The sequence below is a fragment of the Carcharhinus amblyrhynchos genome, chromosome 5 (genome assembly GCF_965287045.1).
Source record: "Carcharhinus amblyrhynchos chromosome 5, sCarAmb.v2.hapA, whole genome shotgun sequence".
Classification (NCBI taxonomy): domain Eukaryota; kingdom Metazoa; phylum Chordata; class Chondrichthyes; order Carcharhiniformes; family Carcharhinidae; genus Carcharhinus; species Carcharhinus amblyrhynchos.
In genome coordinates this window covers 15,259,993-15,282,863 of record NC_137328.1, presented here as the reverse complement: position 1 = coordinate 15,282,863, position 22,871 = coordinate 15,259,993, and the positions used below count along the sequence as shown (strand labels likewise).

Sequence of the window (22,871 nt, the reverse complement as noted above, 5' to 3'; positions counted from 1 at the left end):
TGCAAGGAAACACATTGTTAAGGATTATTTTTAAAGCCTATCTATTAAAAGATGACCAACAGCTGACATAAAAGGAGAAAAATGTACTGAAGAAAATTTAGATCTTTCCGTATTTATGATGTGAACATCTTGCTGGGGAGCTTTGAAGGGATGTTAGAAGTCCACGTATAAAACTAGTTTGGTCGAATTATACATGTGCTGAAAGATTTAAATATGTCTCTACAATTTGAAATTAAAGAAATACAAAATCCAGCCATGCCAGTCAGACCTTTTGTCTCCTCGTTTTGTTTTTCTTACCTCTTTACATTACAGTATCCTTCATTCTGGACTCTCCTTTCATGGCCAACTACAACTTTTGGTATTCTTTGATGATTCTGTTCTACTAACATCTCATTTTCTTACACTCCCATCCCTCTCTTAAGTTAGAATTTGGCCTCCAATACCTTCCCTGTTTCTCCATATATCAAAACAAACAAAGTACATCTACACAAAAACAAATATGATGTAAAAAAAATGTTCCATCTTTTAACAGACATTCCAATTTTCAGCTCCAAACCCCTTTCCTTTGTAAATGTCTCATCTTTTGACACAGGATTGTTTTACTAATGCAAAAAACAGATTTAGTCAAGGAGGACAAGTTGATCTTCACAGTCCATGGATCGCTGCTGCCTCCTCCTTTTGATGTTGTGTACACTTTGTTGATGGCATCAAGTTATTTAATATATAAACTAAGTTCTGAAGCTGCTTCCTCAGATTGTAGGCAATAAGAAATTTGTAATTTGTCTCTGCAAGACACTTCATACCTATTTCGTTGGCCACTCAGGTCACTGAGTGGTATAGATGAAGTCAAAAACAAAATGCTAATCTGCTTCATTTGATATGATGATCATACAGGACAGCAGTTATGATCAGCTCCATCAGTACATTAGAAGGCATGAGCAACATGTTGGAGAATGGTACTAGATTATGTAGCTCTTGTAAAGAGCATCAGCATGAGCCTGGAGGAGTGATTGGCCCGTTTCCATTCTGTAATGTTGTAATAATTCCATGGGAGATGGGGAAAGAGGGTATGTTTGTAAGCCTGAGATTGTTAGCATGCAATCATCCCCAAATTCAACCTGCAGTGTTAAAGTCATAGATGATCCTGTGCTCCATACTATACATCAACAATGTTAACTAAGTACCACTCATTTTGAAAGTAAAAGTTGAGACTCACTTGGGATATACTGGTTCATATAAGCATTTCTCTTGTCCTGAATACACAATGTCAAAGAGCAATACGTATCCATTTGCAGTCTGAAAGAAACAGAAATCAAAATTATACTTTGGAAAAACCCCATGAAGTTTACCATTTTTCCAATACCATGGAAGTATTTTTGCCATGGTAAAACATCCTTCAAGAACAAGGGTACAATAAGGTCAACAAATTAGCTGTGTTGTTTTGCAAATTAATGAATACAGGTTTTATTATGATTAACCTCAACTGAGACATGCACAACATTGGATGTCAAGACTTTGTAATATTTAGTTCACTGAATTCTCTTAAAACTTATGGCAATCCTGCAGTAGCACTTATTAGTTGTGCTTGAAGTAGGTTGAAAATTCAGTATCTAATAGGTTCAGCTTTTGTTTTATGATCCATATGCTTGTTAGACAATACTTTTAGATAAGTAAACTTGATTTTCCTCCACTACACATTGCTAACTTTGAAAATAACCTGGACTTTAAAAGACTTCATTCCTGTGACTACAATTTTCAGAGAAGTAATGAAAAGTAATAAATTCATTATATGTAGAAACAATGCTCAATAAAATTGACAAAACATTACATTTGATGCAAAGGAAATCTCACCCATAAAATATGGAGTTTAAGCTGTTGAACTGCCTGAAAGAAAAACAATTAATACACTCTTTTAACCAATTAATTTGCAAAGTTATCCCCGGCTGATGTTCAAGAAAGAAGCATTTAATGAGTTGCAGTTGGCTACAATCTCTCCTTTATGTACAAGTCACTATTAAAAGAAAGACTGATGATCATCAACATTTCAGACAAAAGCAAAATCCAGCAGATATTGGAAGTCTGAAGAAAGAACAAAAAAAAGGAAAAAAAATCAGGTTAGGCAGCATCTGCAGCAGGAAACAGAGTTCAGGTTTCAAGTTTTATCAGAACTTTCATTCGAAGTCAGTATTGACTTGTTGGAGGAAATCGACAAAAAAAAGCGTTGACCCCTTTGAGTACATTGTTCATTCAGGAGGTAAAAACACAATTGTAGAAGTAACAGTCTAAATCAGAGGATGACTTTCTTCTCTTTATTCTTCTTTTACTAGCAAGTGCAATAGGCATCCAGATCAGCACAAGGTAAAGGGCAGAGCATCAGAAACTGGGAGTTAAGCAACTGAGTTCAGCATCAGAGACAGGGGTGGCACTGTGGCGCAGCAGTTAGCACTCCTGTCTCTCTGCACCAGGGACCTGGGTTCGATTTCTGGCTTGCATCACTGTCTGTGCGGAGTCTGCATGTTCTCCCTGCGTCTTCGTGGGTTTCCTTTGGGTGCTCTGGTTTCCTCCCACAGTCCAAAAGATATGCTGGTTATGTGCATTGGCCATACTAAATTCTCCCTCAGCATACCTGAACAGGCGCCAGAGTGTGGCGAGTAGGGGATTTTCACAGTAAGTTCATTGTAGTGTTAATGTAAGCCTACTTATGACACTAATAAACAATCTTTAAACTCTAACTTTAAAATTTGTGTTCACCAGCCTGTTCCAGATAAACCCAAGTGCCATTTAACGGCAAGTAGTCTAGGATTAAGAAAGCTCAGATATCAACATTCATGCATAAATTGGGTTCAGCCAGAATCAAAGATTCAAGTGGAAGAGATGACCCCACCTGTGAAAAGGCAGCTCATTTACTTGATACTCCAGGAGGTTGCAAAAATAACTAACCACATGTACCTGGACAATAGTCACCAATAAATTGGTTCTCAAAGCTGGCAACATCTATCAAGGGCTTCAACTTTAAATTAACCTTACCAAGTGTCTCTGACATTCTGATCACTCTACTGATACTCAAATGTCCATTAACAGTGATTTATACCGATAAAAATGAATTTTGATTTTTGTAACCAATAACCAATCTTTGCAGGACAGACTGACGTCTTCCTTGATGATTTGCCAAGAAAGCATTCATTAATACATTCAGAATTTCACAGATGTCCCAATTTGCGAAGAAATGTGTACACAATTAAGTGGATTATAGATAATTAGGTAGCATTCAGATATAATTAAGACATTCCATTTTTAGAAATTAAATTCATTTGTTTTAAGAGAATCCTAAGAAAAAGATTAAAAATTTCATCCACACAGGGACATCTCTGAAGTAAGAACTGGAAATGTTAGATAAACTCAAGGGGTTTGGCAGCATCTGTGGAGAGAAACAGAGTTAACATTGAGTCCATATGACTTTTCTTCAGGACTGAATAGAAACAGACATATAATGAATTATATAGTTGGGGAGAATAACCTTTATGCCAGTATCAGCATTTTTTTAGTCCTTAATGCCACCATTAACACTCCCTTTGTCTTATGTCTATGACATATTTGTCAATCTCTCCTTATCTCTGACCTATTGCTGACCTTCTATTTTGCCTCATCTCCTCTGACCCACCCCCTCCCCCCACCCAACTCAACAACGTATATCCTTCTTCAGTTCTGTAAAGGAGTCGTATGGATTCGAAACGTTAACACTGTTTCTCTCTCCACAGATGTCGCCAGATTGGGTGAGTCGATGCAGCATTTTCTGTTTTTATTTCAGATTTCCAGCTTACACAGTATTCTGCTTTTAGTTCAGGGACATCTCTTGATATTTGACTTAGAACTTATGGTAATTACTTAAAGATCTTAGATTTTGCGAGTATTTCTTTAAAAGTCTTTCTTGCACATTGGCAACCTGGCACAGATTGTCACAAGGAAAATAGGAGATTGCATGAACAGTGTAGCATTTAGCAAAAGGAATGTTGGAAGGGTAACGCTATACATCAATGTCAGGTTTGCCTACAACATGGCAACACTAACACTTTTAAGATTGAAAAATGGATTTGCTGAAGGCCTATCCCAGCTGCACAAATGTCTTTAAAATTATTAAAAGACAGAAACGGCATACTATACATCAACCTTAGCAACTGTTTAATCTTTGGCTGACCCAATAGGACAAAAACAAATGAAGGAACTTTTCAATAACAATCCTTTGAAAAAGTTTAAAAATCATTTTGTAAAATACAATTCCAATTCAGGGAAACAAGTATCAGACCTTGCAAGAATTGTCACACCAGGATAGGGCAAACATTTATTGACCTTATAAAAGTCCACACTTCACAAGACAATTCTCAAATAATGGATCAATAACAGGGAGTGATATTGCCTTATAAGGATAAGGTAAAGGGACTAAAGAGCTAACACTCACATTTGCTAAAGATTAACTAATCATTTTAGAAACATTACAAAGACAGGAATTTCACCACAGAAAACTTAGATCAGTTGAAATCCTTCTCATTAGAGCTAAATGCATGGTTGGACACTTCTGACCTAAACTGAGGAATGCCTTGCTAAGCAGGCAGCTTGTTACTCAGGGATTTAAGGTAACACTTAGATTTTGATGATTGGTCTCGATATTTTGACTCGCATTATAGAGAGTTATGTTTTCCATCTTTTTAATCATATTTAATGTTGCAATATACTTAGCCACTTAGTTTTCTGCATTTTCATTTCTTTAATAAAATTTTAAATAGTTAAATTATAATATCTCACATAGTATTCTGTATAAAACTCCACAGAGCCCTCTTTGCATACTTCTAAGACAGACCTCTACACCCCGAGAATATCCAGGTAATTATAACCTAGCTGGTGCTCATTAAAGAAGGCTATCTAGAAGGTTACATTTTCTGCTAGTTACTCTCAAGGGAGAAATAGAACATTTCTTCAGACCCAAACAAGTGTCTGAGGAACTCAAAACAACCTTCCAAATCCATGACCACTACCACATGGAAGGACAATGCACAGGAACACCACCACCTTGAAGTTCCCCCAACCCTGCCTCCCCATGCTCCCAAGCCACACACCATACTAACTTGGAAATACATCGCCATTCCTTCAACATCGCTGGATCAAAATCCTGGAATTGCCTCCCTAACATGACTATGGGTGTACCTATGCATGGACTGCAAAGGCTCAAGGCAGCAAGTCATCATTACCACCTACCTATTCAAGGGCAATTAGGGAACGCTTTTCCTGTCAAGGGCAATTAGAGATGGGCAATAAACGTTGGACTAGCCAGCAATGCCCGTACCACATTAATGAGTTAAAAAAAAAAACGCAGTTCACACAAGCCCAGGAAAGCCTCTATTAAGGATTAATAGCCTCTAGAGACACAAGCCTCTATTAAAGATTACAAAGGGAAACTGGATCTTCTCAAGACTACCAGAGATTTAGAGGAACATGATGTCTTAGTTAAAATGCCTTCTAGAATTAATTCACTTTTGTTAGACATCCTTAAAGTTAACAGCAGATGGAGGCTAATGATTGATTGTACATCAATAAATAGCGTATGCCACACAGTCTGCTCTTCTCTCTGGTATAAAAAGGGACAGTATAAATTCTATTAACCTAGCGAATGGCTTTTAGTCATATCCATTTGAAGAAACTGACTGGCAGAAAACAGTGATGAGTGTTCCTAATGGCTCAGTATTGCTGAACTAGATTGCCACAAGGATATCAAAATAGCCTGGTTTCTTTTTTCTGATGTGGATGTGCCGGCGTTGGACTGGGATAAACAGTAAAAAGTCTGACAACACCAGGTTTTAGTCCAACCGATTTATTTGATAGTAAACCCACAAGCTTTCGAGGGGACCCCCTCTTCGTCAGGTGAATGGAGAGTATTCTCCATTTACTATCAAATAAGATTGGACTAAAACCTGGTGTTGTCAGACTTTTTACTGTGTTTACTTTTTTCTGCTCATGTTGTAGGTCTTTTAAAAGACTTATAATGTTTACTCCAGTGTCGATAACATACATTTCATACAATGATCTCCGAGACCATTTGAACGTTGTTGATATGGTTTTATCCCAGTTCCCTGCTGCTGAATATTTGATCAACATCAAAATGCATCAGTTTATTGAGGAAGCAGATTTTCTGGACCTCCATATAACTGGCAGTGGCAGGGATCAACTCATTTCTATGGACAGAAACTAGCTACAACTCTAAATAGCCCCACAAGAGGCTACAGTTATGTTCCACCTCAAGTTCAGGTGAAACAAATTTAATTTGAACCAGTTAGTCAAGTTGATCTAGACTCCACTCACATGAAGACATAAGCTGGAGGTAGCTGCAGAGTTGCTAGTGAGGGGTTTCAGGAATCTGCACATTTCCTCTGCATTCTTCTCTGAAGGAAAATGTAACTAGTTTCATTGGTAAACTTGTGGACGACACAATGGTTGATGGATTTGCGGATAGTGATGAGGACCATTAGAGGATACAGCAGGACATGGACTGGTTGGACACTTGGGCGGAAAGATGGAAAGATGGAGTTTAATCTTGGCAAATGCATTTTGGAAGGTCTAATACAGATAGGAAATGTTCAGTAAATGGCAGAACCCTTAAAAATATTGATAGGCAGAGGGATCTGGGTGTATAGGTATACAGGTCACTGAATGTGGCAACGCAGGTGGAAAAGGTACTTAAGAAAGCATATGGCATGCTTGCCTTCATCGGCCAGGGCACTGGGTTTAGAAATTGGCAAGTCATGTTGCAGCTTTATAGAATCTTATTTAGGCTGCACTTGGAATATACTGTTCAATTCTGGTTGCCATACTACCAGAAGGATGTGAATGCTTTGAAGTGGATACAGAACATAAGAAATAGGAGCAGGAGTAGGCCATCTAGCCCTTCGAGCCTGCCCCGCCATTCAATAAGATCATGGCTGATCTGTCGTGGGTCAGTTCCACTTTCCCGCCCTCTCCCCATAACCCTTAATCCCCTTGCCTATCAAAAACCTATCAACTTGCGTCTTAAATATATTTAGCGAGGCAGCCTCCACCACTTCAACGGGCAGAGAATTCCAGAGATTCACCACCCTTTGAGTGAAAAAGTTCCCCCTCAACTCCGTTCTAAACCGTCTCCCCTTTATCTTGAGGCTGTGCCCTCTAGTCCTACTGTCCTTTCTGAGCAGGAAGAGCTTCTCCACCTCTATCCTATCCATCCCATTCATCATCTTATATGTCTCAATGAGATCTCCCCTCATTCTTCTAAACTCTAACGAGTACAAGCCTAGTTTATTCAGCCTCTCCTCATAGTTCAACCCCCTCAACTCCGGAATCAGCCTAGTAAACCTTCTCTGCACTCCCTCCAAGGCCAAAATATCCTTGCATAAGTGCGGCGACCAAAACTGCACACAGTACTCCAGCTGCGGCCTCACCAGTGCCCTGTACGGTTACAGCAAGACCTCCCTACTTTTATATTCAATCCCCCTCGCTATGAAGGCCAGCATCCCATTCGCCTTCCTGACCACCTGCTGCACCTGCAGGCTGGGTTTTTACGACTCATGCACAAGGACCCCGAGGGACCGGCCTATAATTCCTTGCCTTTTGCCTGCCACCCTTCTTAAACAACGGCGTAACATTAGCCGTTTTCCAATCTTCCGGCACTTCCCCGGAATCCAGCGAGGTTTGGAAAATAATCATCAAGTCATCCACTATCACCTCCGCCATTTCTTTCAGAACCCTTGGATGCATTCCATCCGGTCCTGGGGACTTGTCCACAATCAGTTCCCTCCAGTCTGTCGAGCGCTGCCTCTCTAGTGACAATAATGTCATTCAGGCCCTCCACTCCTACCATCTTTCCATCGCTAACACCCGGCAAACTATTCACGTCCTCCTCCGTGAAGACCGAAACAAAAAAGTTATTCAAGGCCTCAGCCATTTCCCCATCCCCTACCACTAAGTCCCCCCTCTCATCCTCTAAGGGTCCAACGTTCACCCTAGTCAGCCTCTTCCTTTTTATATATTTACAAAAACTCTTACTATCCTTTTTTATATTAAGCGCTAGCCCAGCTTCATAGTTTATCCTACCCTTCTTTATCAACTTCTTCGTCATTCTTTGTTGATATTTAAACCTCTCCCAATCCTCTTCTCGCCCACTACTCTCAGCTACTCTAAACGCATCCGCTTTTAATTTAATACTATCCTTTACCTCCTTCGTTATCCACGGCTGATTATCTCTCCTCCTACGATCCTTTTTAACCATCGGAATAAATTTCTGCTGAGCACCAAGAAAGATCTCCTTAAAGATCCTCCACTGTTCCTCAGCAGACCTACCTTCCAATGTGCTCCCTCAATCAACATTTGCCAATTCCTCTCTCATCCTATCGTACTCCCCTCTGTTCAAACAAAGGACACAGGTCCGGGAACCCACTTTTTCCTCCTCCATCTGCATCAGAAACTCCACCTTACAATGATCACTCTTCCCAAGAGGATCCTTCACCACAAGGTCCCTAATTCTACCTGCCTCATTACATAACACTAGATCCAAGATAGCTCACTCCCCCGTCGGCTCCAACACACACTGTTCAAGGAAACTATCCCAGCAGCATTCCAAAAACTCTTCAAGTCCACCGCGTCCAACATGGGTTGACCAATCAATATGTAGATTGAAATCCCCCATAATTACAGGAGAGATTTACCAGGATGCTGCCTGGTGTGCAGAACATTAGCTATGAGGGGAGGTTGGAGAAACTTAATTTGTTCTCACCGAAACGACGGAGGTTAAGGGGCAACCTGATAGAAGTCTCCAAGATTATGTAGGTCAAGGACAGACTGGATAGTCAGAAGAGTCAATTACTCGGGGAGATAGGTTTAAGGTGCGAGGGACAAGGTTTAAAGGAGAAGTACGAGGGCAAGTTTTTTTTACACTGGGGGTGGTGGGCGCATGGAACTCACTGCTGGGGAAGGTAGTGGAAGCTGATGTGATAGTGACTTTTAAGGGGCATTTTGACAAATGCACGAATAGGGTGGGAATAGAGGGATATGGTCCTCGGAAGGATAGGTGGTTTTAGTTCAGCCAGGCAGCATGGTCGGAGAACTGAAGGGCCTGTTCCTATGCTGTAATTTTCTTTGTTCTTTGTATATATTCATCAGGATTCCAAATTCAGCATTGTTGGAAAACATTATAACTAATAGATATTCATGAGCTAAGGACAGAAATTATATTTCTGAACTGGTATAAAAGCAGACAGTACTTATCAGTGTCTTTGGGAGCGTTGAACGGAGCATGAAAAAGATTTGCAATTAAAAAGGGCCTTTTACAAATCATAGGATAACCCAAAGCCCTTATAGACTACCAAAGTATTTGGATGCGTAGTTAATTGTGTAACGTCAGAAATACAGCAGAAAACACATACATAGCAAGCTCCCACAAATGGTAATGTGACAATGATCAGGTGCTTAAAAATGCTGTTTGAGGGATAAATGTTGGCAAGGACACTGGGGAGAACACTTCTGCTCTTCTTTGAAATAGTATCATGAAACTGCAGTTTAATGTCTCATCTGAAATATGGTACTTTTAACAATATAGCATTCCCGCAGTTCTGTACTGGATTAGCAACATTGATTTTTGCACTAAAGAGAGTTGAATCCACAACCTTCTGACTCAGTATTACATCTGCAAATTGCAGAATATTAAATGAAACCTTTGGTTTTTTTTAATGTACAAAAAAAATGCCAAATTTCATTCAACTTGCAGGTTATGAGGGTTCAGAATCCTAAAGTGTAGACCATGGTTCAAGTGTGCTAAGTGGCATGCACCTTAACACTGAATAAAAACTCAATGCCTTCAAAAGATCCTGTGTACAATAAATAGTATTGACTCTACTGGAATAGAGTGCATTGGAGTTAAATTTTGGGTCAAATTTAAAACAGTTCAGCGAGTCTGAAATTTGTGTGCAATGTTTTAGTAATCAAAATAAAAGCAAAATATTGTGGATGCTGGAATCTGGAACAAAAACAGAAAATGCTGGAAAATCTCAGCAAGTCTGACAGTATCTGTGGAGGAAAAAAAAGCCAGACTTGAAACATTGGCTCTATTCTCTCTCCACAGATGCTGTCAGACCTGCTGAGATTTCCAGCATTTCCTATTTTTGCTTAGGAACCAAAATGCTGGTACAAGTTAGCTTAGCTGAAAAGTTCCAGTTTTAGAAGGAGTTCAAATATAACACACAAATTTCAAGTGAAATACACTGAACAGTTATTACAGGTTTAAAAGAAAGAAAGCACTGCTCTTACAGACATACATTCATTTGAAAGCACGTTTCTAAACTTCAGGCCAAATGCCAGTAGCCAGATGGTACAGAACTTTCCGAGCTAACACTCTTTCGCCAACTAAAGGCTACATGTCTGTGCCAGGACACACAAACCAATCTGGAAAACTTGTGTGTTGTATCGTTCATAGGACGAGGGAAGAAGCAAACTAAAATCAAAAATAAATAGAATGGTTAAAGCAATGGCCCTCTCCAACCATTTATAGCAATGGTTCCAGCAAATATTTCATTGCAACTTTTGTACATGTGTGCCTAAATCAAGCATCAAGCTGATTTCTAGTATGTGCTCAGATAACTGGTGTTAGCTGAGATTCAAAAGAGATGCTTTGATTGACTGTGGCATCTCCTCGATGTAGTCCCCTCTTGTAATTTAGCACTTGAAATCCAGGCATTATTCTATTAAAGTTATAGCCCAAAACTTGAACTCCACTTCTCTTTCCACATATGCTGCCAGACTGCTGAGGTTTCCCAGCAATTTCTGTTTATATTTCAGGTTTCTAGCATCCACAGTCTTTTTTGCTTCATTCTGCCTACTGCCCTCTTGCCAAGGTCAACATGTCTTTTCTAAGGCATAGTGCCCAGAACTGCTTGCAGTACTCCAGGTGTGGTCTAACCAGGGCTTTTTGTAGGTCTAGTGTAACATGTATCACTTTGTAATTTGGTCCTCTACATGTAAAGATTAGGATTCCATTTGCCTCTGATTATTTTCTGTAGCTGTTCATTACATTTTAATGATGCCCATGAAGTTTATTAAGTGTGCCACCCATTATACTGGTGGGTCTGAGTGTCCTGGAACTGAAACTCAGCCACTCCACATCCTCTCCCCCGCCTTTCTCCCCTATGATTCAGGGTACCATGAAATACCCTGGATCATGGCGATGGCACAGGGCAGAAATTGACAGCAATCTTGTGCCTGTATAGGCACAATGCATTGCTATTGTGGCCCCAAGAAAATCAGCCACTATCTGCTGTTTATTGTTACTTTCATGCAAACCATGTTAAAACTGCTCCAGAGCAAGGCAACGTTCTAAAGTTCTCAATTTCACTTGTAAAAGTCTGAATCAAGATGCAATAGTCTAATCTCTCATTCCCCAACTTTATATAGCAGGTGACACAAAATAGCATTAAATGCTTTTTGTTTTAACCTTTTGCTGGTGAAATGTTTGAAATTACATTACACAGCATGGTAGTATCAAGAAGAGCAGAGGTCATCAACATCACAGTTTCATAGCAGAAATAAAACAGTGCTGCATCTACTACTTATTTAGGATTTATTAAATAGGAGTCAAACACAAGGTGATTAGGCCTATTTTGTGAATATAAAGTAAGAACATAAGAAATAGGAGCAGGAGTAGGCCATCTAGCCCTTCGAGCCTGCCCCGTCATTCAATAAGATCATGGCTGACCTGAAGTGGATCAGTTCCACATTCCCGCTTTCTCTCAAGTAAAAGGTTGATATCTAATATCTAAAGGAACATGTAGATTGCTAGACATTCTACAGACTGCTTTATTTTGTTTGACACCACCTTGACTGGCTTAGGGTTTTGTGGGCAATGATCTTGGAACTTAAGTGCCAGACTTCGCAGTTCAGTTCTAAGAACATAAGAAATAGGAGCAGGAGTAGGCCATCCAGCCCTTCGAGCCTGCCCCACCATTCAATAAGATCATGGCTGATCTGTTGCTGCTCAGTTCCACTTTCCCGCCCTCTCCCCATAACCCTTAATCCCCTCTCCTATCAAAAACCCATCAACCCGCGTCTTAAAAATATTTAGCGAGGCAGCCTCCACCACTTCAACGGGCAGAGAATTCCAGAGATTCACCACCCTTTGAGTGAAGAAGTTCCTCCTCAACTCCGTTCTAAACCGCCCCCCTTTTATCTTGAGGCTGTGCCCCCTAGTCCTACCGTCTTTTTTGAGCGGGAAGAGTCTTTCCACCTCTATCCTAGCCATCCCATTCATCATCTTATACGTCTCAATGAGATCTCCCCTCATTCTTCTAAACTCTAACGAGTACAAGCCCAGTTTATTCAGCCTCTCCTCATAGTTCAACCCCCTCAACTCCGGTATCAGCCTAGTAAACCTCCTCTGCACTCCCTCCAATGCCAAAATATCTTTGCGCAGGTGCGGCGCCCAAAACTGCACACAGTACTCCAGCTGCGGCCTAACCAATGCCCTATACAGCTGCAGCAAGACCTCCCTACTTTTATATTCAATCCCCCTCGCTATGAAGGCCAGCATCCCATTCGCCTTCCTGACCACCTGCTGCACCTGCAAGCTGGGTTTTTGCGACTCATGCACAAGGACCCCGAGGTCCCTCTGTACCGTCGCCTGCTGCAGTTTTTCGCCCCGTAAGTAATAGTCCTTCCTACCATTCTTCCTACCGAAGTGGACCACCTCACACTTGCCAACATTAAATTCCATTTGCCATTTCCTGGCCCATTCGCCCAGCCTATCTAGATCCTTCTGCAGACTCTGCACACCCTCCGCACAATTTGCCGTTCCCCCAATCTTGGTGTCATCAGCAAATTTCGACACTCTACACTCGGTTCCCTCCTCCAGATCATCTATATAAATGGTAAAAAGCTGAGGCCCCAGCACCGACCCCTGAGGCACTCCACTAGTCACCATCCGCCAATCCGAATAGCACCCGTTGACCCCCACTCTCTGCCTCCTATTTGACAACCAATCCTCTATCCACGCTAACACCCTACCCCCAACTCCATGTCCCTCGACCTTCTGCAATAACCTCTTGTGAGGCACTTTGTCAAACGCCTTCTGAAAATCTAGAAAGACCACATTCACCGGCTCTCCTCTATCCACCGCCCTAGACACATCCTCATAGAACTCTAGTAAATTTGTCAGACACGACTTCCCTTTAATGAAACCGTGCTGCGTCTGCTCTATCAAGCAATTCCCTTCAAGATGCCTCGCAATTTCCTCCTTAATGACAGATTCTAACATTTTACCTACCACAGACGTTAAACTAACCGGCCTATAATTCCCCGCCTTTTGCCTGGCACCCTTCTTAAACAATGGCGTAACATTAGCCGTTTTCCAATCATCCGGCACTTCCCTGGAATCCAGCGACGTCTGGAGAATAACCACCAAGGCATCCACTATCACCTCCGCCATTTCTTTCAGAACCCTCGGATGCATTCCATCCGGTCCTGGGGACTTGTCCACAATCAGCCCCTCCAGTCTGTCGAGCACCGCCTCTCTAGTAACAGTAATGTCATTAAGACCCTCCAGTCCTACCACCTTTCCATCGTTAACACCCGGCAAATTATTCATGTCCTCCTCCGTGAAGACAGAAACAAAAAAGTTATTCAATACCTTAGCCATATCCCCATCCCCTACCACTAGGTCCCCTTTCTCATCCTCTAAAGGACCAACATTCACCCTAGCCAGCCTCTTCCTTTTTATATATTTATAAAAACTCTTGCTATCCTTTTTTATATTAAGCGCTAGCCCAGCTTCATAGTTTCTCCTACCCTTCTTTATCAACTTCTTTGTCAATCTTTGTTGACATTTAAACCTCTCCCAATCCTCTTCTCGCCCACTACTCTTAGCTACTCTAAATTCCTCCGCTTTTAGTTTAACACTTTCCTTCACCTCCTTCGTTATCCACGGCTTATTACCTCTCCTCCTACTATCCTTTTTGACCATCGGAATAAATTTCCGCTGAGCACCAAGAAAGATCTCCTTAAAGATCCTCCACTGCTCCTCAACAGACCCTCCCTCCAACGCGCTCCCCCAGTCCACATTCGCCAATTCTTCTCTCATGGGGTACACAGGGCTCAGATTTCAGCTGCATCATTCACTTTCATGTGGAGATGCTGGCGTTGGACTGGGATAAGCATAATAAGAAGTCTCACAACGCCAAGTTAAAGTCCAACAGGTTTATTTGGTAGCACAAGCTTTCGGAGTGTCGCTCCGTCAGGTGAGTGAGGAGTTGTGTTCACTTTCACTACCCAGGAAGGCATGGTGCACAAGGTGAAAACACCAGGGCCCTGTGCTCTAGATAGAGGGGGCTTGGGCTCACTGACCAGAACAACAGCAACCACAAATCGTTCTAAATATTCTCTATTATACACTGGATTGTTTGCAGTGCTCATGAGCAAGTCTTTTGGAGTTTTCTGTGCATAGGGCCACATTCAAGGAAGCGGAGCTAGTTGCATGATTGTCAGAGAGCCATGATTGTAAAGTGCATCATGCTGAAACCTGAGCTCTCGATTGGCGATACAAATAGAAGCATAGAGTACAAAAGCCAAGAAGTTTTGCAAAACCTACATAATGCAGTTTGACCCCACTATAACTATGGTGCTCACTTCTGGGCACCTGAAAGTTGTAAAGATACACAGAGTTCAGAGGAGATTTACTAGGATGGCTCCTGGTAAGAGAGATTAAGAGAAGCTGCAGTTATTTCTCTTAAAGTCAAGAAGATCGAGAGGATTTGGTGGAAATGTATAAAATTATGAAGGGGTTAGATAGAAACTGATCCAACAGCAGAACAACCGAGAATCAGGTGGCCCGAATTGAGTTGAATAGTAAAGAACTAGAGGTGACACGAGGAAAAGATTTTACCCAAAAAGTGGTTAGGATTTGGAATGCACTCCTGATACAGATTAAAATGGAAACTGGATAATAGGGCAAGCGATCACTAGGAGAGCTAAGGAAACGCTAAAGGCACTCAAACCCTTCCTAAATAGATATACCATTTCCATCGACTTGTAGGAGACGCTCGAACTGAAGCGAAAGCATCCATGAAGATGCCAATCACCTCGAGTGTCAATGGATGGGGCACGTGGAGGATAACAGTAAACAGCACAGAATCCAAAGTGTCCAACCCACGCACCTCAAACACCACTTGCCAAACCTGTGGACCCTGAGGGACTGCCAAAAACTGCATGTGATACTGTATTGCAGAAGAATTAATTTTAAACAAGGACAAAAGAGGTCATGCAAAAAAGTTGGAAATTAAACTCTAGAATGGAGTGAAGGGAAGGTGTAAACGAAGCAAGAAACTCAGTGTAACATAAAAGCAGTTTAAAAATATCAAACTCAGATTAATGCATTGAAATTTCCACAGGGTGCAATTTGAGGGTCAGGAGACTGTTACTTAACTACACTTCTATATTTGTTTGAAACAGCTTAAGGTTGGTTGACTTGTGCGCTGCTACTAATGATTAAGTAAGAAGTCTGACAACACCAGGTTCAAGTCCAACCGATTTATTTGATAGTAAACTCACAAGCTTTTGGGGTTTCTCCCTTTGTCAGGTGAATGGAGAGTTCTGGCCTCAGGTAGAGCATACAACAGCACAGAGAGTTTGCAGATTACTGATTAGAATGCGAGTCTTTACAACTGACCTGCTATTCAAGTCTTAAAGATGCCGACAATGTGAGCGGAAAGAACATTAAGCACAGGTTAAAGAGATGTGTATTGTCTCCAGACAGTACAGTAAGTGAGGTTTTGCAAACCCAGGCAAGTCATGGGGGTTACAGATAGTGCGACATGAACCCAAGATCCCTGCTGAGGCTGTCCTCATGTGTGCGGAACTTGGCTTTCAGTCTCTGCTCAGCGACTTTGCGCTGTTGTGTGTCGTGAAGGCTGCCTTGGAGAACACTTTGATAGCCAAGTTCCGCACACGAGGATGGCCTCAACAGGGATCTTGGGTTCATGTCGCACTGTAACCCCCATGACTTGCCTAGGTTTGCAAAACCTCACTTACTGTACTGTCTGGAGACAATATACATTTCTTTAACCTGTGCTTAATGCTCTTTCCACTCACATTGTCAGCATCTTTAAGATTTGAATAGCAGGTCAGTTGTAAACACTTGCATTCTAATCAGTAATCTGTAAACTGTCTGTGCTGTTATATGCTCCGTCTGAGGCCAGAATTCTCCATTCACCTGATGAAGGGAGAAACCCTGAAAGCTTGTGAGTTTACTATCAAATAAAATCGGTTGGACTTAAACCTGGTGTTGTCAGACTTCTTGTGTTTACCCCAGTCCAACGCCAGCATCTCCACATCTTGACTAATGATTAAGACATACTTATCCAGTGATAATCAGCTGTTAATCACTGTGGACAGAATTCAATAAGTGGCACATACATGTGCTCTGTTAATAGAAATTATAATCAGTAAAATAGATTTTATCAATTATCTTTTAATTAACTGCCCAATTTGAATTTTGATTAAAAAACAAATTGCACAACAGGAAGAACTGAGGTCTTCAAGGTAGACACTCAAGGTAAACTGAAGTAGAAAGCAACCATTCAATCTCACACAGGCTTTGAGGTTCAATATACTTCTACTCAGCAATGGAATCAGAGTGTCTACTCCTTAGCAATTTGTTAGGAGTGGTAATTTAATTTAATGCTTGCTAGAGTTGCTTTTACTTACTCCAACTGAAATAAAACAGGCATAAGAACAAGTAACTACTCTTGATACAAAACAAACAATGCAGGAAGAATTTGGCAGGTCAGGCAACACAGAGGAAGAAAGTTGACAAACTGTGTTTGGATGCTTTGTCAAACCACCCCTATTCTGAAGATGGCTCCATATCCAAGAGGTTGAGTTATTTCTGCACAGATGCCTTTTGGTTTGCCAATAGTTGATTTAATCATTTTAAGCATCAATAATGAATTGGCAAAAAATATCAATTTTGATTTCATTGATTAATTTGCTGTCATGAAAGCTGGAAAAGGTGTTCTTTATTTGAGTCACATTTCCATTCCAAAGTTTAATGTCTACAGAAAACTAAATTTTGCTTCAAATGAAATTTTCCCAATTTCAATCTGTCTCTTTTTACTCTAAATTTTCAGTTTAATTCATTGCTTTTGGTCACACTTGTTACACGATTGGGAATAGGATGTCATATCACTCAGGTGCAGACCTTATGTAAGCACATATGCAATTCTCAAGCCTAACAGAATGGCTAATAATTGAAGAGTTTCAGCATTTGCAAATTCAGCACTACACTTTATACTAATTAAGGTTTCAAGAACAAAGGCTACCAAACCCCTTTGAAGTAAACTAAACACAGCCATCTGTTTTAACTTGTTTAGAATGGAAGTCTTTTCAAACATAATTTAACACAATTATTTCTAGATGGGTGCAGGGAAGTGAGATGGGTACCAATCTGCGTGTGATATTTAAGTTTGTAATCTGGTAATAGCTGTCCAGCCTTTTTTCCTTTCATGGGATGTGGCTGTCACTGGCAAGGCCAGCATTTGTTGCCCATCCCCAACTGTCCTCGAGAGCGAGTTAAGAATCAACTTGTGCTGTGGTTCTGGAGTCACATGCAAGCCAGAGCAGGCAAGGTTGGCCGATTTCCCTCCTTAAAAGGATATTAGTGAACCAGGTAGGTTTTTACAACAATCAATGATAGCTTTGTGGCCAATGTTATGGAGACTAATTTTCAACTTCCTAACTTTTAATTGTTGAATTTAAATTCCATCAGCTGCTGAACCTGTGGCCCCAGAACATCAGTCCAAGTTTGGGATTATTAGTCCAGTGACATTACCATCATCTCCCTGCATTATCACAGCAGACTGACTTCTAATCTAATCTTTAATTCTAAACTAAATTTTGAAGAAATACAATAGGACTTGTGTTGGAAGTTGACGACTGCATAAAGTGGCAAGTTATTCCTTAACCAATGAACACGTGCGACAAGTAAACTATCCTTCATCCGAAACTCTTGGAGCCCAATTGATTTTGGGGTTCAGATACTTTAGGTTTTCAAATGCTACATACTTAATTTACAACAGACTAAACCTAGGCCAGCAATGGTCCGAAGTAAATAAAATGGCTGGAAAAGTAAAATGCATCACTGAAATTACAGGGTATCCGTAATTGGTTTCTTTTTGACAAGCTCACCACAAGCATCACAAGTTAAACAGTGCAGACGAACAACTAGACTTCCCAGGCTAAAGACTGATCAGGTTAAAACAAGTGATTTTGCGATGTGTTCAGCTGTTTTATTTCCAGATAAAGTTTACTCAATGTGAACCTGCTCTAGGTGGAGAAAGCACAAATAAAATGCTTTCAGACATGACAGTTCAGTTCTAATCTATCCCCTCCAAAAAAAAAAGATCCCATTTTGCCACAGAAAGTGGGGTGGAAATTACACTCTGTCCCCTCCCTTTCCATTAAATCATCATGTACCTTGTTTAACTGCCGCATGCACCACTTAGCCAGATAGATGATCTTCCTCTTGATTAACTTACAAACAGGATACCATGGGTGCCAGAAGTCACCAACACTTTGTCAAGGCTACATAATGCGTGAACTTGAACAGTGAGAAACAATGGCTATTCAACAGTGGAGTGCATCATAGACAAGCCAACTTGACTGTCACTCAAGTATATACCACACAAGTGCTTTCTAGCAAGAGGATCACGGGGCAATGGGATCATTCAGGCCAACTGTAGTATCCCCATTGTGATCAGCTAACCAAGAACAGACAGGAATTATACCTGGAACATCCATTATACACCAGGTAGCACTTTTACCACTCTAGCATTGATGATGCAAATGTATTCACAACAGTATACCATCTGGTGGTTGGCAGTCATTTTATAATTTAACACATCATATACTGAGCTACATTCCACTCATTCAGGGTCAACACTCGTCAGTAATTTCAAAGGACTGCATTGCACGAGTTTGGGAACCAGCTGGTCACTCCAATCATCCAAGCAGAACAGGGATTAACAGATCACAAACTCCGGCCATCAAAAACAAAAGTTAAAAGAATTGGCAAACACTCTGGGGCAGATGGAAGTATTGCCCAGAATATACCTTTAACATACAGTGTGCAGATCAAAGTGCGAGAATAAGTTGAACATTACAATTTTTATCCTACCCACAATTTCTATTCCAAACAGGTGTCAGATTTCAGCTGACGAGGATTATTTTACTTTTCCAGTTTAATCAACCTTACAGATTGTTTCCAGTCATTGGAGGGAAAAGCACAACCAAAGTTTATTGTGACTACACATTCCATCTCAGTTATGCAGACTGGAAACTGCCGCTGAGTTTTTATGGCAGGTTTTTTAGACTACACATTTTGAGTGAGGGTTCATAGCTATTAAAGCCAGTGAATCTGCTTCTTACATTATTCCAGTTAAAATATTAGCTTTAAAAATCTTTACAGCATGGCTATTTTAAATGTATGAAGGAGGAAGGCTGGGCAGGAAGAATTAAGAAGTGAAGGAAGGGAGGAAAACAAATGCAGCAACATCTCAAATCCAATTATTTCAAAGTTTGCAATGCCTCACAATGTAATCCATCACAATTCTGAAAAACCTTCACATTCTCACCCATAACTACTACATTTTTACACCTTATTTATCCCAAAGTATAAAAAGGAGTATGTTTGTTTAAGAACAATCTTAAATCAGTATAAGATATTCCATTTTGAAATATCAAGCAGCCCCATTTGAAGTTGACAGCACAGACTTGTATCAGTCCACTCCTCAGCCAGAAAAAATTGGCTGCATTTGCGGCTAGTAAAACTACGTATACTTGCAACGCAACACTGATCTGTAACACAGCTTGGACAGCACTCTGCCTACATTCCCTGGCTCCTGTTTATTTAAAACTCTAAATTATCTTTGCTACTTTTTCACAGTTGTACTATATTCTGTTTGATGTTTGCAACTGCTATTTAGAAAAGCAGGAGAAAACATGCTAGATTCAACATCTGGCTTCACAGCATCATTAATCAAGTATTTGGACACTAGAATCAAAGAATCCCTACAGTGCAGAAGGAGGCCATTCAGCCCACTGAGTTTGCACTGACTGTCCAACACAGGATTTTATCCAGGCCCTGTCCCAATAACTCCACATATTTACCCCTCTAACCTACACATCTTTGGAGTGTGGGAGGAAACTGGGACACCCAGAGGGAACCCATGCAGACATGGGGAGGACATGGAAACTCCACAAAGTTAGCTGAGGCAGCAGTGCTAACCACTACATTCTTTTGCAAGTGAAATGATATTATTCGTTTTTAAAGAGCTGCCTAAACTTGTTCCTTTCAGTGCTGAGTTTAGCCAGTGAATAGCTGAGCCACACAGATAAGGAAGATGAAAGATTCACTCCTAGTCTGCCTTAGATTGACGAAATGTTACAGACCCAATAAGTTAACTCTTGCTTTGCTCTCTACAGATGTTGCCAGACCTGCTGAGTTTCTCCAGCATTTTTGGTTTTATTGCCGGGGCAGTTAATCTTACCTCTACTTCATAAGGAAAAGGAAAATCCACATAGATTCTCCATGACTTTTATCATGAACAATACCCTCAGTCATGGTTATAGTTTACTGTCCCTTAAGTGGCATTTTATTGTCCTGGAACCAGTTCAAAGCTATTCTCCATTCACAATTTCCCTTTCCCACCTGGACAGCTGCTAATCCCCAAACTGAGTTTCATTGTGAGGTTTTTTTTTACTTCTAGCTAAAAACTAGGTAAATCTTCCAACTTCAAAAACTTGGTCTCTTCAATCTGAATATGAACTCCCACCTGACAGGTGAATAATAGGGACAGCATTTCCTCTGCTTCAAGTGCATATTGACTGGTTCTATTTCTCTCCCTTCCCAATTCTTGAAGGTTAGCTTGCTCCTATCAGGTTCAACGATATCTTGAAAAAAAAAATCACTAACAAATATTAAAATACTTGCCGTGGACTCTTCGAACTCTCAAAGCTCATCTCCACGGCCATGTGAATTATATGGACCTTATATTCAGGCTGTAGTGCTAAATCAGCTATCCTCTGGAATACCAGTCTCAAACTCCATTTTGTCTTGGAATTAAATATACAGTGTAAATTGTAAGGAGATCGCACAATGGCACAGTAGTTGATAACTGTCTGTGTGGAGTTTGCACATTCTCCCCCATCTGCATAGTTTTTCTCCGGGTGCTACCGTTTCCTCCCACAATCCAAAGACGTGTAGGTTATGTGGATTATCCATGGTAAACGCGCAGGGTTCCACTGATGGGCGGGAGAGTAGTTGGGTTGGCTGGGTAGGCACTCTTTCGAAGAGTCCATGTACACTTGAAAGCCTGAGTGTTTCCTTCTGTGCTACTGGGATTATATGAACTCTCTAACTATTTAGAAACTAACGTTACATTCTTAATGTGTTTGTGCAACATGGAAACCTAATAGTCTACCCACAGCCAGCACCCTCGTCATTGTCTGCAGGTACGTACATCTTATACCTTCTTACCAGTAAAACAACCCAGGCTCCCCATGAACCTTTATCAACCAAGTCACCCAAGCTTGTTGTTATGTAGGATTCAAAGCAGGACACATGACTCTCCTCAATTTACCCTAAATTAAGATAGTCCCAAAACATAATTCTATAAAACTTTGTAGTTTTAATACAATGTAACCTACAGCTAGATCACATACAAATATCACAAATTCTATGTGAAGAACAACAGTGCATTTTGCTCTCTTCAAAATATAGGGAACGTGGCTTCCAGCATAGAGCAGGAAAATTACTTATTCCCACATAACTGTGGACCGTTTCCAAGAATACTGGCATAACACACATGCACATGAATTCATCCATAAATAAAATGTCTTCACAATGAGACCAACTCTTTTCACGAATGCATCTTGCAAACAATAGCATTCCATTATCAGGTGTGCACACAAGTAAATCTTTCATCACGTCCACGGGCAATTCTTTGGTTTAAACACAGCCTCAAACAGACCATTTCAAATACTCTAGGCTAGACAAAAACAGATCCTAATCACTCAGTACCACTGATTTTTTTTCCAAGTTCACACTTGTTTTATTGGTGAAGAGTCCCTAGCTTCTAAGAAAGTAATTCAGGCAACCACATTTGGAAAGGGGTAAAAGTAAATGAAAATTACCATTGACGTTGCAAGGGGAAGCCATAGCAGAGAAAAACAGAAATACAAATAAGCCAGTTATAGTCAAGGTATATTACCAAGAAGGAAAAGATAGGCAAATAAAAAGCCATAGCTTCCTGGATAAGAGATATAGCAAGATGAAGCAAAAAAGGGCCAAATGTCAGATTGATAATGAGAGAACTAGGCTGGATATTGACAGTTAAATAAGAAATAAAAATAAGCAATTGAGCCTGCTCTGCCATTAAATACAATTATAGTTGATCTCATCTTGGTTTCATCTCCACCTTCCTGCCCACTTCCCATAACCCTTCTTCTAATTAAAAAGCTATCCACGTCCATGAATTTGTTTGATGTTCTGGCTTCCACTGTACTTTAGGATACAGAATTGCAGATTTATGATCCTGTAATTGAATTCATTCTCATTTGGGTTTTAAACTGTCCACCCCTTAGCCTAAAACTATGGCCCTTGTTCCAGAATGTCTTGTCAATCCCCTTTAGCGTCTTACATATTTCAATTAGATCTTCTCTCAGTTCTTCTAAACTCCAACAAGTACAGGCCTAAACAGCTCAGCCTCTTTTCATAGGACAAGTTCAGAGGGGAAGTGGAAAAACAAATCATAGGGGCA

The 22,871-nt window shown here is 40.7% G+C and overlaps 1 protein-coding gene across 2 annotated transcripts in view; it reads right to left on the bottom strand.

Annotated features, from left to right (window-relative positions):
- Window positions 1-22,871, bottom strand: part of ric1 (RIC1 homolog, RAB6A GEF complex partner 1) — a 138,748-nt gene that overhangs the window by 77,701 nt on the left and 38,176 nt on the right. For both annotated transcript variants that reach the window (XM_080188487.1, XM_080188488.1), the window contains exon 3: window positions 1,217-1,296. In XM_080188487.1, coding sequence (XP_080044613.1) covers window positions 1,217-1,296 — 80 coding nt within the window. The remainder of the gene's footprint in view (window positions 1-1,216; window positions 1,297-22,871) is intronic.